This window comes from Schistocerca americana, chromosome 5 (genome assembly GCF_021461395.2).
Source record: "Schistocerca americana isolate TAMUIC-IGC-003095 chromosome 5, iqSchAmer2.1, whole genome shotgun sequence".
Lineage (NCBI taxonomy): Eukaryota > Metazoa > Arthropoda > Insecta > Orthoptera > Acrididae > Schistocerca > Schistocerca americana.
The window spans coordinates 338,779,581-338,797,001 of record NC_060123.1 but is presented as its reverse complement, the minus strand read 5'-3'; the positions used below and the strand labels follow the sequence as shown (position 1 = coordinate 338,797,001).

The 17,421-nt window shown below is 39.2% G+C and overlaps 1 protein-coding gene across 1 annotated transcript in view; it reads left to right on the top strand.

Annotated features, from left to right (window-relative positions):
* The window catches only part of LOC124615838 (heparin sulfate O-sulfotransferase), a 75,761-nt gene that overhangs the window by 56,878 nt on the left and 1,462 nt on the right, over positions 1–17,421 (top strand). Inside the window, exon 7 of the mRNA XM_047143991.1 lies at positions 9,493–9,715. Within this exon, the coding sequence (XP_046999947.1) occupies positions 9,493–9,713 (221 nt within the window). The 3' untranslated portion in view covers positions 9,714–9,715. The remainder of the gene's footprint in view (positions 1–9,492; positions 9,716–17,421) is intronic.

Here is a 17,421-nt window from a genome sequence, read left to right as displayed (position 1 = left end):
TAGAAGAAAGGATGATCTTCACTATTCTAGATTAAATCTCACTTTTGCACAGAAAGGGGTGAACTATGCTGCCACAGAAATCTTTGGTCATTTGCTAAATAGTATGAAAAGTCTGACGGATAGCCAACCAACATTTAAAAGCAAATTAAAAGAATTTTCTGATTGACAGCTCCTTCTGCTCAATAGATGAATTCTTAGATATGAAGTACTAATCGCAAAAAAAAAACGAAAAAAAGAAAAAGATAAAAATAAAAAATTAATTATTTTGTGTAAAGAAAATTTATGTTAAAAATGACACGTTCCACATCATTACGAAATGTTGTATTCATGATCTATGGAACAAGTATGTATTGGTTATGCTCAGCTGTTTTTCTGAATTCATGTCATTTAAACACAATATGTGGGATTCAGTATCTGTACAGTCTTTCATAAGAATACTTGAGAACGGGCTGTGAATATCAAGAGAGACTAATTTTGCAATGTATACTGCACATGCTGTAATTTATCTAAACTTGTCGTCGTGGTCGTTTGTGAGAGTGGTACATAGAGGTTGCAGTATGTTCCTTGATTCCTCACTTAATGCTGGCTCTTGAAACTTTTTAAATAGGCTTTCATAGGATAATTGGTGTCTTTCAGTTACGTTAAATTCATTCCAATTTACCAGAAAATGACCAGATAAAAGCTGCTTCGTACAGATGACTGCAGTGAGATGTTTTATCAAGTGGCACGGTTAGAGGGAGGAAGAGTCAGGAAGCAGGAGGAGCGGTGGGTGAAGAATAGCTGATGGCTTGGAGGAAGGCAGCAGACATACAGGATAGGAAAGCGAAACATGAACACTGAAGCCAGTGACTTTCTGCTGCAGGCGTGATCCCCAAAACTACAGTCCAATTTCATTTATGTCTACCTGTTGCAGGTTCTGAGTTCGAACATAATGATCTCCTTATGCCATAAATAGTGGTCATGAAAGCCAAGGATCAAAGCGAGCAGATGGATGTAGTATTTCTAGACTTCAGGAAAGCATTTGAGTCAGTACAACATTAAAATTTCTTAATAAAATAACTATCATATGGCAAACCAAAAAACTTTTGACTGGATTAAGGATGTCTTGGAGGGGAGAACACAGCATGCTAACGTGGATGTAGAGTCATTGACAGGAGGAATCATGCCTACCCCAGGCAAGTGTATTGAGAAATTTGCTGCACAACCTGACAGACATTATGTGTAGTAACCTACAATGTTTGCAGATTATGAAGTTACCTATAATAAAGTACTGTCTGAAAAAACTGCACAACCATCCTGGCATGTCATGATAAAATTCCAAACTTGTGCAAAGATTGGCAACTTACTTTGAATGTACTTAAATGTAAAGCAGTGCACTTCACAAACCATAGAAACATGCTACACTTTTACTACATATCAGTGAGTCTCAGTTGGAATCAGAACAACTCAGACAAGTACATGGATGTAACAATTTTTATGAACAGGAAATGGATTGCAACATTGGCTCAGTTTCAAATAGTGCAGTTCATGACATAAATCCAGTGTAGAAAAAAAACTAATGCAAAATCACAGTAAGACTCAGTTTTTACAGTTTCTAACTCACAATTCAACAAAACCTTATGGTTTAATTTCACAGAATGGGCATATGATTTGTGAAACTGAACAGTTCAAATTTCTAGGTCTTCAGATAGGTAGTAAGCTGCTGTGGAAAGCCCGTGTGCAGGATCTTATTCAAAGCCTTAATGCTACCGTTTTTACTATTCAAACGGTATCTGAAGTGAGTGATCATTCGACACGAAAATTAGTCTACATTGCTTATTTTCATTTGCTTATGTCATATGGCATTATATTTTGGGGTAACTCTTCCCATTCTGAAAGGATCACGAACCTCTTGTCAGCCTCTGTTCACGAGTTATTTTTTTATATATATATATATATGCTACAGAAATGGGAAGAGAACCTATTGTTTGGTACATGCTAAATACCCTGTGCTGTGGGTTGCAGAGTGTGTATATAGATGTATTCCAGAAATTGAGTTCCAAAGTCCCTTTGAAAAGTAGCAAAGGCGCTAGAATAGTTATAGAACTTACTAATGGTAATAACTTTGAATGTAACCATTGTATTCTGCATCTACACATACATATATACTCCACAAGCTGCCATACAGTGCATAGTGGAGGGTACGTCATGTCACTACTAATCATTTCCTTTTCTGTTCCACTCACAGAGTGAGGGAAAAATTACTTTCTAAGCACCTTGGTACAAACTGTAATTTCTCACATTTTATTTTTGTGGTGCTTAATGTGAAATGTATGGTGATGGCAGTGAAATAGCTCTGCATTCTGCCTCAAATACTGGTTCTCTACACTTCCACAACAGTGCATCATGAAAGTGTGTCATCATTCCTCCAGAGATTCCCATTTGAGTACATGAAGCATCTCTGTAACCTTGACATACTCATCGAATATATTGGTAACAAATCTAGCAACCTGCCTCTGAATTGCTTCAATGTCTTCCTTGAATCTGAGCAGGTGAGGATCCCAAACACTCAAACAGTACTCAATAATGGGTCTCACTTGCATTCTGTATGCCATATTCTATATATATAAGCTACACATTTTGAAAATTCTTCCATTGAAAGCATTCACCTTCCCTACTACCAACCTGGCATTCTCGTTCCATTTAATACCACTTTGCAGCATTACACCTGGATATTTAATGAATGTGACTATGACGAGCAGTGCCCTGCTAATGCTGTATTCAAATATTACAGGATTGTTTTTCCTACTCATTCACATTAACTTACATTTTTCTGCATTGAGAGCAAGCTGTAGTTCATCACACCAACTAGCGATACTGCCTAAGTCATTTTGTATACTCCTGCAGTCACACAACAGTGACACCTTCCTATACATCATGACATCATTAGCAAAGAGCTGTAAATTGCTGTTCACCCTGTCTGTCAGATCATTTACGCATTTATGTGTATAGAAAATAAGAGAAGTCTTATCACAATTCCCTGGGGCACTGTTGACAATATCCTTGTCTCTGATCAACATTTGCCGTCGAGAACAACATACTGGGTTCTATTACTTACAAAGTCGCATATCTGGGAAACCAAACCAGATGCTCAGACCTTTGTCAACAGTCTACAGTGGGGTACCATGTCAAACGCCTTGTGAAAATCTAATACACTCCTGGAAATGGAAAAAAGAACACATTGACACCGGTGTGTCAGACCCACCATACTTGTTCCGGACACTGCGAGAGGGCTGTACAAGCAATGATCACACGCACGGCACAGCGGACACACCAGGAACCGCGGTGTTGGCCGTCGAATGGCGCTAGCTGCGCAGCATTTGTGCACCGCCGCCGTCAGTGTCAGCCAGTTTGCCGTGGCATACGGAGTTCCATCGCAGTCTTTAACACTGGTAGCATGCCGCGACAGCGTGGACGTGAACCGTATGTGCAGTTGACGGACGTTGAGCGAGGGCGTATAGTGGGCATGCGGGAGGCCGGGTGGACGTACCGCCGAATTGCTCAACACGTGGGGCGTGAGGTCTCCACAGTACATCGATGTTGTCGCCAGTGGTCGGCGGAAGGTGCACGTGCCCGTCGACCTGGGACCGGACCGCAGCGACGCACGGATGCACGCCAAGACCGTAGGATCCTACGCAGTGCCGTAGGGGACCGCACCGCCACTTCCCAGCAAATTAGGGACACTGTTGCTCCTGGGGTATCGGCGAGGACCATTCGCAACAGTCTCCATGAAGCTGGGCTACGGTCCCGCACACCGTTAGGCCGTCTTCCGCTCACGCCCCAACATCGTGCAGCCCGCCTCCAGTGGTGTCGCGACAGGCATGAATGGAGGGACGAATGGAGACGTGTCGTCTTCAACGATGAGAGTCGCTTCTGCCTTGGTGCCAATGATGGTCGTATGCGTGTTTGGCGCCGTGCAGGTGAGCGCCACAATCAGGACTGCATAGGACCGAGGTACACAGGGCCAACACCCGGCATCATGGTGTGGGGAGCGATCTCCTACACTGGCCGTACACCACTGGTGATCGTCGAGGGGACACTGAATAGTGCACGGTACATCCAAACCGTCATCGAACCCATCGTCTACCATTCCTAGACCGGCAAGGGAACTTGCTGTTCCAACACGACAATGCACGTCTGCATGTATCCCGTGCCACCCAACGTGCTCTAGAAGGTGTAAGTCAACTACCCTGGCCAGCAAGATCTCCGGATCTGTCCCCCATTGAGCATGTTTGGGACTGGATGAAGCGTCGTCTCACGCGGTCTGCACGTCCAGCACGAACGCTGGTCCAACTGAGGCGCCAGGTGGAAATGGCATGGCAAGCCGTTCCACAGGACTACATCCAGCATCTCTACGATCGTCTCCATGGGAGAATAGCAGCCTGCATTGCTGCGAAAGGTTGATATACACTGTACTAGTGCCGACATTGTGCATGCTCTGTTGCCTGTGTCTATGTGCCTGTGGTTCTGTCAGTGTGATCATGTGATGTATCTGACCCCAGGAATGTGTCAATAAAGTTTCCCCTTCCTGGGACAATGAATTCACGGTGTTCTTATTTCAATTTCCAGGAGTGTATTATGGAATCTACCTGTTGCCGTCAATCCATGATTTGCAGGATATCACGTGATAAAAGGACAAGCTGAGCTTTGCACAAGCAATGCTTTCTTAATCTGTTCTGATTTGTAGACAGTATCTTTTCTGTATCAAGCAAATTTGTTATAATGAAACTCAGAATGTGTTCAAGAATTTTGCAGCAAACTGATGTCAAAGATATTGGTCCTTAATTGTGCAGATCTGTTCTTTTACCTTTCTTATACACAGTAATCATCTGTGCTTTTTTGCAGTCACTTGGGATTCCATCTGGGCCTGGCAACGTTTTTTTTGTTTTGTTTTCAATTCTTTCAGTTGCTTCTGTATGTCACAGATACCTATTTCTATGTCCTCCTTGCAGGAATCTGTGTGACAGTCAAATATTGGTACATTTGTACTTGCGTGAATGATTTCTTAAACGTGAAATTTAAAATTTCAGCTTTTCTTCTGCTATCTTCTGTTGCCACCCCAGACTAATCGACAAGTGACTGGATAGATGCCTTCGACTCACTTGGTGATTTTAAATATGACCTGAATTTTCTCTGGTTGTTGGTAAGATCTTTTGCTAAGGTGTGACTGTGGAAGTTTTATGCTTCACACATTGATTGTATTACATACACAAGAATTTCTCCTACTTTTTTCTGGCAACATTTGCACGTTCTTGTGTGAACCGAGAGTGCAACAATCTCTGTTTCCTCAGCGTTTTCCAAATTTGATTATTAAGCTGCGGAGGATCCTTTCCATCCTCAGTCCACTTACTTTGCACATATTTCTCCTGAGCACAGTTTACATTCAGTTTTAGCTTTGCCCATGATTTCTCTAGGTCCATTATATTGGAACTAAATGATGCTCATTCAGCATCTTAATGGGATGCTAATGGCTGCTTATCTAGCATAAATACTGTCCTAGCCTTATAGATGGATTTATTATCTTTAATAACTGTCATCACCATGATGGCATCATGATCAGTATGTCTGTCTCTATACCGGCACTGTCCATAAGATCAGATCTGTTTGTAACTGAAGGGTCTAAAATATATCCATTAGATGTGGGTTGTCTAACTAGTTGTTCAAGGCAGTTTTTGGAAAATGTGTTAAAAATTACTTCACAAGTCTGCCTGGCCTTGCCATCTGTAGTGAATCCTTAGATGTCCCAGTCTGTACTCAGTAGATTAAAACCACCGCCAACTAATACTGCATGAAACAATTTTTGATGTTGCTGAGCAACAGTCATAAAATAATTTTTAAATGAACACACCACTTTTTGACTGTATTGTTGTTTATTTAATTACGACCTAGATTTCAGCATTTTGATGGCCTGCAATATATGTTAATGACATAAACTCAATTAATTGAAAATGGCATAAAAGGCTTGAATCTGGGTCTTAATTAAATAAACAATAATACAGACAAATGGTGGTCTGTTCATTTAATATTGCATGGTGTGGGTATTTTCATGCTACTGAGCATGGACTTCCTGTGGATTATTCTAAAACTGTTATGACAGAATCAGCTGCCCAGTAAAAAAATTCGATAATTAACTTGAGTTCACTTAGGCCTGCAACCAGTGTCCAGATAACTTCACAGGCAGACTCAATTTTGACTTCGATAGACACAAAATTTTTGTCAACAACACTGAACACACTTTCTCCTGTGGCATCTAAATCTGTCTCTTTGATAAATGTTCCATGCCTTGCTAAATATTTCTGAGATTCCTACTTCAAATTTCAGCCAGCTTTCAGTTCTGAGGGTAATTTGAGTGTGACAGCTTTCCTGGAGGGCAGTAAGTACAGGAACTTTGTTATGAATACCTCAACAGTTTACTGTTAAAATTGTGACAGTCGAAGTGTGTGTACTTTGTACAGAAACTGATTTCGTTCTCTGCATATTGACTGGCAAGCATTCATCACAAGACCTCACTCTACCACCTAGCTTAAAAAAAAAAAACTGTGTGCAGTCCATAAGTACTCTGCAACCCAAGCAGCTGCTGCATTTGTATAGTACGTCCCTGACCTATCAAGGAGAGTCCTGCAACTCCACACCCCATAACACAAGTCCATAAATCTGCAGCCATCACTGTCACAGAATCAATGGAACCTCTGCTTCATTCTCCATTCAGCTCCAAACCAAAGGACCCTGCTCGACTCCGGGTATGATGCTGCAAATTGTGAACTCTACTTGCAGTTCATGAGTGAGGCCAACTATCTTCCCCATGCTCGCCAGCCAGATGTAGGAACTGAGGATGGCCTCAGAAGCCAAGCTACAAGTGTCATTGATGTCAACATGAGCAGCAGCTTGTTGTCTACTGCACACAGCGCACTCTATGTCTTGGATGAGGGCCCACCCCCTCTGGCAGACATATCAAGTGCACATTGGAATGCTTTCTGACCATCAGTGCTATTTCCCCAAGGGGCTGCATAATGTACCTTACATTGGAGCTTCTGATAACTTATAAACCCTTCCCCCCCTCCCCCCCCCCCTCCCCCTCTGGTACTTGTGTGCCCACTCAGACCCTACTGAAGGAGCAGCCACCTGTCCACTCATAGAAGTAGGGGGCGAGGTGAGACAGCTAGCCTCCACATTGACTCTCCGACTCAAGAGACATAAGCATGTAGCAATCCGCCACTCAGTCTGCAGTGAGCACAGATCCCTTGCGCCGGTACACTGGAAGGTGCACTGACAGCAGAGCCCACAGGAAAAGCAAGCAACACCTGACGTATTCCATGCGATGTGCCATATTCTCTGCTGCTGCCACACCATGGGGCAGCAGCCTGCAGACGGCTGACAGTGGCCGTAAGCATCTTCAGCTGTCTAAGAACTGTGGCCAGCTCGTGTGCAATGTGTGATATAGGTGTACATGTTCTGCTTTCATCTCTTTATAATCCCACACCTACTCACGCCCCTAGAACTTTTTCAGGCCCTGAATACATCTATACCTTATATGTGATTTGGATTCATATCTTAGAGCTCTCTTGTAATCAGTAGTTTGTGCCCATAGAATTCATAACAACTGAGGTGACGCAGTGTATTCAACAGAAGCAATGTACAATTTCTTCACCAGTCATGTTTATTAACATGGTTTGCAATGGTACTTACAAAAGGACACAAGTGGTTTTCTTCTCCATCCTTTTCTAATCATAACTTATCATGCATCCTCTAATGACCTCAACAGTGTGACACTAAATCCCAATCTTCCATTCCTTTCTTTGTAGAATTCACTTATTTTTAATATATTTAATTATACATATTACTTGGTGTCTTAAAGTTAATTTTTAATGTGGTTAGAAAGATGGCTCACCATTCAACTTAAATTTAAAGAAGTGAGTAATGGACACTCATGCAAAAAGGAGTATAGATTTTTCGTTAGTTTCTAAACTTACGTTGTTGTTCGGAGCTGTCTGATATCATTGTCTGACCCCAGTCTTTCTGATTACATAGATAGCGGGCCTCTGTATTCTAAGACTCCCAAGATTGTCTCCATGAGACTTGGATAGCAGATTATTTGTCCAGGTTTGTGTAGGTTTAAGAGCAACTGCAAATAGACTGAAAAAGGTAAGGAAACAGTAATTAAATTGATGATGAAAAACTGTGAAGCACTACACATTGGCGTCTACATCTACATCCATAACGCTGCAAGCCGCAGTGAAATGGGGCACTTTCCATTGTACCAGAAGTTCAGTTTATTTAACAAATATTTATTAATAATGATACAAATCATTGTACATAGTAATAATACTACAAACAATTGACATGTAGAATTTAACACAGTAAAAAAAGCTTGGCCCTTATGAACATCAGTCTCAACAGACCATTGTTGCAGTTCCTTTTTTCATTTTTCCCTTCCTCCTCCTCCGCTTCCTCATCCTTCTTAATTATGGTGGTGTAATACCTCTGTTCAGCCAACTGTCAAGTAATTCTGCATGTTCTTATTGAGTCTTCTTGTTTGGTGTGCTAATTCTATGCAGGAGTAATAATTGTTAAAACTGCTAGTCAGTTTTGAATTAAATAAGTAGTTGTACGTCCGATCATCCAAATTATTGTGTTGTTTTTGGATCAGGGGTATTGCGGCTTTTGCAACCTTATCATTTTCATTAGGGCTTTCCCCATTCCATTCCTTTACAGAATGGGGGAAGAATTGTTGAAGCAGTAATTAGTCTAATTCGGTTTTGATGATCCCGATGGGCCCAACACATTGGAGTATATTATTATATTCCTAGATTCATCACTCAAAGTTGATTCTTAAAACTTACTAAAGAGGCTTTCAAAGTATAGTTTGCACCTATCTTCAAGCATGTGACAGTTCAGTTCTATCAGCATCTCCATGATGCTCTCTCATGGGTCAAACAAACATAATTATGTCAATTCATGTTGCACTTCATTTTAAAAGTTCAATAATCCCTGTTAGCTGCTTGTGGTACAGATCTCTCTCACCTGACCAGTACTGTAAGTGGGTTGCACAAGTATTTTATAAGCAATCTCCTTTGTAGATTGATCATATTTCTGTAGTGTCCTACCAATGAACCAAAATGAGCCACTTGCTGTAGCTATGACTGATTCTGCATGATCATTCTGTTTCATATTTCTACAAACTGTTACACCCAGGTATTTGTATAAGTTGTTATGAATTAGGAGTTGCAGACACATTTGTAAATTTTCAAACAGTTTTAGGTGTTATGAAGTAATAGTGCACACTATCGCAACTGTAATTGACAGATATATGAGTGAAATATAAGAAACAGATGTTCTTGCTCGTTTCATACCTTATTACTGGTCACTTATTCATTGTAAAATGTTGGGTTTGCTTTCTTATGTTACACTCGAAATACATTATACATTTTTTCATTAATAATTGCTTTGTTTTAGGTAAGAAATCCCATTTAAGAAAAACTGCACAGAAAATAGAACCGTCTGAAGAAACAGTATCAATTATAAAACAGTCAAAAATATGGAAGATGGAAAATGAACTTTATGAGTTTGCTTTGGAGCAGTTCCACTATGTAAAAAAGAAAATACTGGCAATTAAGGATAGTTCAAACTCTGAGAAAGTGCAGCAGTTTACTTATGAAAAAATACGTCCAAAATGAAGGTAGTTAATCTGTCTACTATTTTCATGTTTAATGACTTTTATATGTTCACTGCCATAAATTGCACATATTTTTGTGTTTCCCTTTATTTGTAATTTTCAGTAAGCCACACCTATTAGTGTCCATGTAAGATGAGCTCATGTATATCTCCTGTAAAGAATGAAACTTGCTAAATACTATAAACCTGCTGAATTAAAATCCCAGAAATAGCCACAAATGTGACAAAGTCTCCTTATCAACTGGTACTTGTAAAGATTGGCAAGAAACGCTTGAGATAGGAGCGGAAGCTTGGAAATCATCATAGTTGGAAGCTCACAAAAAAACACTTTTTTCTCTAATTTCACCCACAAGACATCTTGTGCATTTATGATTCAGCGCTTTAACAGAAAATTATTTTTAATGTCATTACACATCAGTACATAATGACTGTTAAATAACTTTTTTTTGTATAATTTATGTTTCTAAAAATTTCCTTTTTCTACAGTTTGATTTTCCTTTATGCAGCCATGTCAAATCTTTTTGTATCAAATAGGTTCTACATTATTACATAAAGTGAAGTGAAATTGCGCTTTGAGCAATGATATCATCTGACCTGCACTTGTTTAGTAAGTGTCCTACATAATGTGTGCACCTCAAAATTACTTTTGAATTAATAGCTACAAATAAAGTAATGGGGTGAGTGCAGTAATCTGCACATCACTGCACCTCTGCCACCACTACCACAACACGTATCGAAACACTCACTCATTGGAGCAATGAGCCGTTCAGCTGCTCCAGGCCTCCACCAATAGGCACTCACATTGGTCCAGTGTCTCTATTGCTTGCAGTCAATAGCAAGGAGACCCTAGTGGGCAAATGGTTCTTATATAGGCATCTGCTGGCAATCTTGCATGTGTTGTCTATTGCACTAAAGCTGTCATGCCATGGCTTAATACGAGTAAATAGTTATTTTCTTAAAACTGTCTTTTATTGCATTTGGAATTAAAACAGTGAGCCTCACAGGGAAGCACATTACGCTTTCAGGCAATCTCATGGATTTCCTAGCCACAGTGACCACACACTGTAGTCAAACATTACACCTCAGTCACCTCCCTGCACCCTGCTCTTCCTACTACAATATTTTTGGCTTGAGCAGATTCAGGCAGTTGTTGTCCTATGTGATTGGTCATTGCACATTATAATTTTGCTTTTTTCTAGTTTCATTTGGGTTCTGGAGCTTATTTGTTTAGTGTATGTTGTATGATGCTGAACAGTATTAAAAGAAAATTTATGAGATGACCTGTTGAAAAGTTTAATATCGTTTTTCTGGGGTGGGAATTGCTATATGATATTAGTTGAGAGAAATGGTGCATTCGTTACTCACCTACTTCAAAACACCTTAATGGTGACCCACTTCTTTGTTGAAGTGAACAAAAGGATTGCTACAATTTTAAATATAAACAGGCACACAGTTGTAAAAATTGGCAAGAAAATATTTGAGACAGGAGTGGGTGCTTGAGAATCATCAAAGCTGGAAACTCTGAAGAAAAAAATATTGTATAGATTAGCAGAGTATTAACATAGATTCATTTGCTATACATGTTATATGCCAGCATGTTTAAGATAATTATTCAACTACCCCGAAGGAAGCAGGTGTTTTGAAAGGTAGTTACGTATCATTATTTGCAACTTGTCGCAAACTGGACTTCCACTGTAGACATTTGTGTGGCTAAAGCTGCTGATGGAGACAGAGACATGGTGATGCACATTTTCAAGGCAGATCTGCGACATGAATTCAGTGAAATGGTGTAGCTTGATTAAACTGAAGTCAATTTTGACATATTTTCAAGCAGTACTGTACAAATAACATAGCACTAGAAACAATGGCAGTGCATTCAGCTAGGGAAACAGACTTATGTTTGTGCATGCAGGCATCTATATTATACTGTCCTAAACTACCTCCTGGTTTTGAAAAGAAAGATAGGATATTGTGATAATAAATGAATCCTGATATGTCTGCAAAGTGGTTTGCAGACTCAGTAATATCAAATATGGAAAAACCGTCAACAGTTGTAATCGATAATACTTCATACTATTCTGTTGTTGTCATTAAGGTGCATACTGTGGGAAAGTGATAGGAGAGTATAATTGATTGACTTCAGCATTACATCCTAGTAAATCAGAATCTTAAAGAAGTGGGACTTCTGGAAATAAAATCCCCTAACAAACCACTATTCCAGAGATATGAAATTTTACTGACAAACTTTCGGGGATATAGTAAAGAGCATGCCACATTTTCACTGCCATTTAGCCCAATGGATTTGATCTAGGGCCAAATTAAAGGTTTGCTGTCTGAAATAATACGATGTTCACACTGTCGGCTGTTGAACCACTCACTGATAAAGCTGTTTGGACAGTCAGTTCTAAACATAGGAAGAAATCAGTCAGTTGCATTCAGTGCGTCATGGAGTGGGGGTGGCAGAGGAGGGGGGGGGGGGGGAGGGGGGTTTGCAACAATTCAAGCATTTGCTATGGCATTAAGAGTGATTTCGGTGTAGTATTTCCATTTTTGTCACAGAAATGATACACAAACAGATTCAGCTGTATATCTGTAGTACACTGCTTACACTGCTCCATAGCAAAATTATAACTTAGTAAGTTTTGAAACTTTAATAAGAATGCAGTTATTAAAAATAGAGATCAGGTGAAGTTAAACACACCAGTTCAAGCTTTACCACATTTTTTTATTAGTATACAGGGTGATTCATGAAATATGCAAATATTTTAATACGTTATTCTAGAAGTAAAACTAAAGGAAAAAAGTTTGTATTAACATAGGTCCAGAAATGTTTAGTTACGTAGTTATGGCTAATCAAAGATTTTACCTGAAATTTAGCAACTTTGCTAATATGAAGCCATTGCAAAATTTTATGAGGTTAAAGTAAAGCATGATTTCCATTTATTTTGTTGTTACTGATCTGGTGAGTCTAATAAAACATGCCCCAGGTGTATATGCAGTAGTTTTCCAGAACATCCAGAGTAGCAAAGATTATTATAGAAGTAAATTTGTTTATTTTCTATTAAGAATGTAGAAATGTTTATTTCATTTTTGGCAACTGTTAGTGAGTTGTTTCAGTCATTTCTTAACATTGAAACGAGTTAGTTTTCTGTATTGTTCAGTGAAAGATCATAATAACAACAGAATATTTAAGTTACTACACATTTAAATGAATATTTTCCCCAGAAATGGATTGGTCAATTTGCTACACATCTGTGGCCACCCAGATCACCCGATGTCACACCAATGGATTTTTTTGTATGAGGGTGTATGAAAGACAGTTTATTGGGACAAAGTCAATACAGCTCGCATTATGAGTGCAATAGACGAAATTAATAATAAGCCTGTGAAACTGAAACGAGCAACAAAATCTGTTCGTACACATGAAGCTAAATGCATTGAACCCGGTGGAGACATTTTTGAACATATGTTGTGAATGTATTATGAAATTGTATGTATGCTGCACAACTTCCTTAACAGGGAGCTTTGCTTTTTCCGGCTTAACATGAATTAATAAAAGCAGTTTATCTGACACATTCATACAGTTTCAGTTAACATTATTACCATCATTTTTCCAATTAAATTCTCTACAACTTGTGTTGAAAACTTTATGCAATTGTCTGGAATTTAAGAAAGAAATTGGGCCAAGTAGTTTATGAAATTACATCTTTGCCTCTCTGGATGTTGTGGAAAACTGCCGCAGATACATGTCTGGGACATGTTTCATAAGATTCACCAGATCAATAACAAAAAAATAAATGGAAATCATGCTTTACTTTAAGCTACAGTTTTGTGATGGCTTCATATTAGTGAATTTGGTAAATTTCAGGCAAAATCTTTTATTAGCCATAACTCCATAACCAAACATTTTCGTATCTATGTTTATATGAACTTTTTTTCTTTAGTTTTACTTGTAGAATAACATATTAAAAAATTTACATATCTTCATGAGTCACCCTGTATATACATTTTAATGTCTTGTTTGTTGTATTAAAAATAAGTAGATTAAAAAACTTCCCATGTCACCATCATTATTTAAAACCTATATAGATATTAGCCTTAAAACATGGTCTCGTAAATGTAATAGTATGGGATTAGAAATAAGAGATGGAGTGTACCTACATCATTTATTGTTTGCTGATGATCAAGTGGTCGTAGCACAAGATGGGGAGGATGCTAACTATATGTGCAATCAACTAGCAGTAGCATACAAAACTTGGGGTTTGAAGATTAATTACCAGAAAACAGCATCCTTGACCAATGATGCAGATGAGCTATACATTGAAGAAAAGAAAATCAAAAAGCTAAACACTTTCTGTTATTTGGGATCCTTCTAGAAATCAAGGGAAAATCAGAGTCAGAAATCAATAAAACAATTAGTAGCGGATGGAAGGTCATTGGGATGCTTGACTCAGTCTTACGGAGCAGGAATGTAATGAGCAGAACTAAAAAATTAATATACAAATCCACATTAGAGAGTGTGGTTCCGTATGGAACGGAGACCTGGACAATTAACCTGAAGCACATTAAAAAATTACAAGCTCTAGAGATGGACTTCTGGAGAAGATTGGCAAGAATCTCCAGGAAAGAAAAGATAAGGAACACCGAAATAATAAGGAGAATGGAAATAAAAGAAAGAATATATATGTAATGGGAATGAAGAAATTACAGTGGTATGGGCATGTACTACGAATGGGGAAAGCCAGAATACCAAAATTGATGCTGGAGTGGGAACCGGAGGGGAGAAGAAGAAGAGGACGACCTATGATCACCTGGCTCCAAAATGTACAGCATACAGTGAGGAGAATGGGCGCAGAGGGAGAGGACACACAAGATCGAAACACCTGGAGGAATATTTTGAAAACATAGTTTAAGAACGTTTATTCTTTGACTTGTAATTTCCGAGCAAATTATTATGTTGGAGATAAGCCTCTGTAATGAGGAAAAGTTCAAAATAATAGTAATAAATAAAAAACTTCATGAGAAGTTAATTGTTAACCTAGCTATTTGCTTCTCATGATAAAACCAAGTGATCATTTGCCAAGATCTTTCATTCATTGGTGGAGTATTATGTGTTTCATTCATCTCATATTATTATGTGCTAGAGACATCTAATAGAGTTGTGGCTTCTAACTGATGGAAATATTGTTTGTTCTTGAGATTTTGTTTGCATAATGCATTCATCTAAACTGAAGGGATGTACCCAGTTTGGCAAAAGCTTGATAACATAGTCAGTGATACAAAGAATGAAAGACTAGTAGATTACGACCCATGGGAGTACCAGTAAAGGTTCCAGAGAAATGTGGGGATATGTGAGACAATACTGACACTACAACTTATCTTCAGAGAGAGGCTGAAGAAATATACATGTACTTTTGCAGCTGTTGTGGATTGGAGGCATCTACTTTGATCAAAATCTTGCTGCCACTGAAAAAGACTAATAGAGATTTCCTGGCAGGACATATGCGTGGGTTCGGTTCTAGAGTAGCACACACACAATGACAGTAACACAGAATAGTAAAATATGTTATCCAACATTGGTAATGTGTGTTACAGCAATTGTAGAATGCAGGTTTAGCCTACATGTCCTGCAGTGACTACAGTTCCGTGAATACTGACTAATAATGTTCTCGGGATTAAAGTCAGAAGAAAACTAATCTTCTTTCTTGATGTACTATTCAAAAAAGAACAGTTCCAAACTAACAGTATTCAGTCAAATCTCTAGGCAGGTTACCTGTGTCCATATACGATAATTCTATACACTGTTCTGTTTCTGCTAAGTACTAACCACTGTCTAACTATCAGGAACTGTTTCTGTCTCACATGACAACTTGAATTCATGACAAACATTCCACAGGAACTCAGTAGCAAGTCTCGGACGACTTACAACTTACAACTTGGAACTCATGTTTGTGCATGGTTACTTAAGTGTGAATGTCTTTTCTTGGTGGTGCTGTCGCTCCATGGGGCATGATTCTTATGGACAGAATGAATAATTTGTGTTCAGCAATGTTTCTGCTGAGGGCAGCCGTCCCTGACCATGGTACTTCTATATGTTGCAAATTCTTCTTGTGTGGTATCTCTGTACACCACTGCAGCATTTGTAGATAGCTTTTGATGGTGTTGACAGGAATATACCATTTGAAATTCTAAAGATAGCAGGAATAAAATAAAGGGAGTGAATGTGTACTTATTGTACAGAAACGAGACTGCAGTTATAGTGGTCAAAGGACATAACAGGAAGCAATAGTTGAAAAGATGGGGAGACAGAGTTGCAGTGTATCTCCAATGTTATTCAATCTGTATTTTGAGCAAGTAGTAAAGGAAACCGAAGAGAAATTTGGAAAAAAAAAAATCAACCAGACAAAATAAAAACTTTGAGATTTCCGATGACACTATAATTCTGTCAAAGATGGGTAAGCAGTTAGAAGACCAGTTGAATGGAATCAGTAGTGTCTTCAACAGAGGTAAGAAGATGAACAGTAATAAAAATAAAACAAGGGTAATGGACTGTAGTCAGATTAAATCAGGCAATTCTGAGGGAATTATATTAGGAAATGAGACAGAGATGACATAAAAATGCAGACTGACAATAACAAGAAAAGTGTTTCTGAAAAAGAGATATTTGGAAACACTGAATATAAATTCAAATGGTAGAAAGTATTTTCTGAAGATATTTGTGAGAAGTGTAGCCTATGATTAAACCTTGACCCTCCAGCAGCTGGAGAGGTATTCTAAACACACCTCAAAGAACCATGTCACCCACATCGACTCCAGAGACCCCTCACTTAAAGCCTGGTCAGTTTATATTGCCCATGTTTATATCTATGGAACACAATCCACACTGTTTTCTCAGCAGTCTCTCTCTCTCTCTCTCTCTCTCTCTCTCTCTCTCTCTCTCTCTATCTCTGTCTGTCCTGCTTCATTAACAACCACCACTACCTCCCTACTCTGTAACTCCATCAGGAATGTAAAGCAGTGTGAGCTTTCTACATCTTCATCTATATACTCCACAAGCCATTGCACATTGCATAATGATGATCAGATCTTACCAGTATCATCTGTTTTCTTTTCTATCTCTTTTGTGTATGAATGACATTTCTTAATTTCTGCTATCTTATTCTTGCTATCCCTAAGCAAGATAGACGATGGTGGCAGCGTAATGGCCATATAGCCTTCTTCAAGTAGAAGTTTTCTAAATTTACCCAACAAGATTTTGCAGGAACTATGTTGTCTTCCTCCCTTGGATTCCAGTTTGAATTCCCTGACCATTTCTGTTACACTGGAACAGTTCTCAAGAATTGGTTGCACAAATATATTGAGCACTGCTCCTCCTCCTCCTCCTTCTCCTCCTCTGTGTCTACCTCTGCATCCCTGTATCTGTCCACCTCATCCTCCCACCTCTATATGTCTATCTTTTCCTCCCACTCTCTTTGCCCATTTCCTCCACTCTCTGGCCGTATCTTCTTCCCCCTTCCCTCTGACCATATCCACATACCCCTCTTTCTATCTACACCTCCCTCTCTTCTTCACCTGCCCACTATCCCTCTACATCTTCCACCTGCCTCATGCATCTCCCCCTCCTCCTCCTCCCTTTCCATTTCCTCCTCCCCTTCACTTTGTCCATCCACTCCTCTGTCCATCTCCACCCATCTCCAGCCATGCTGACCA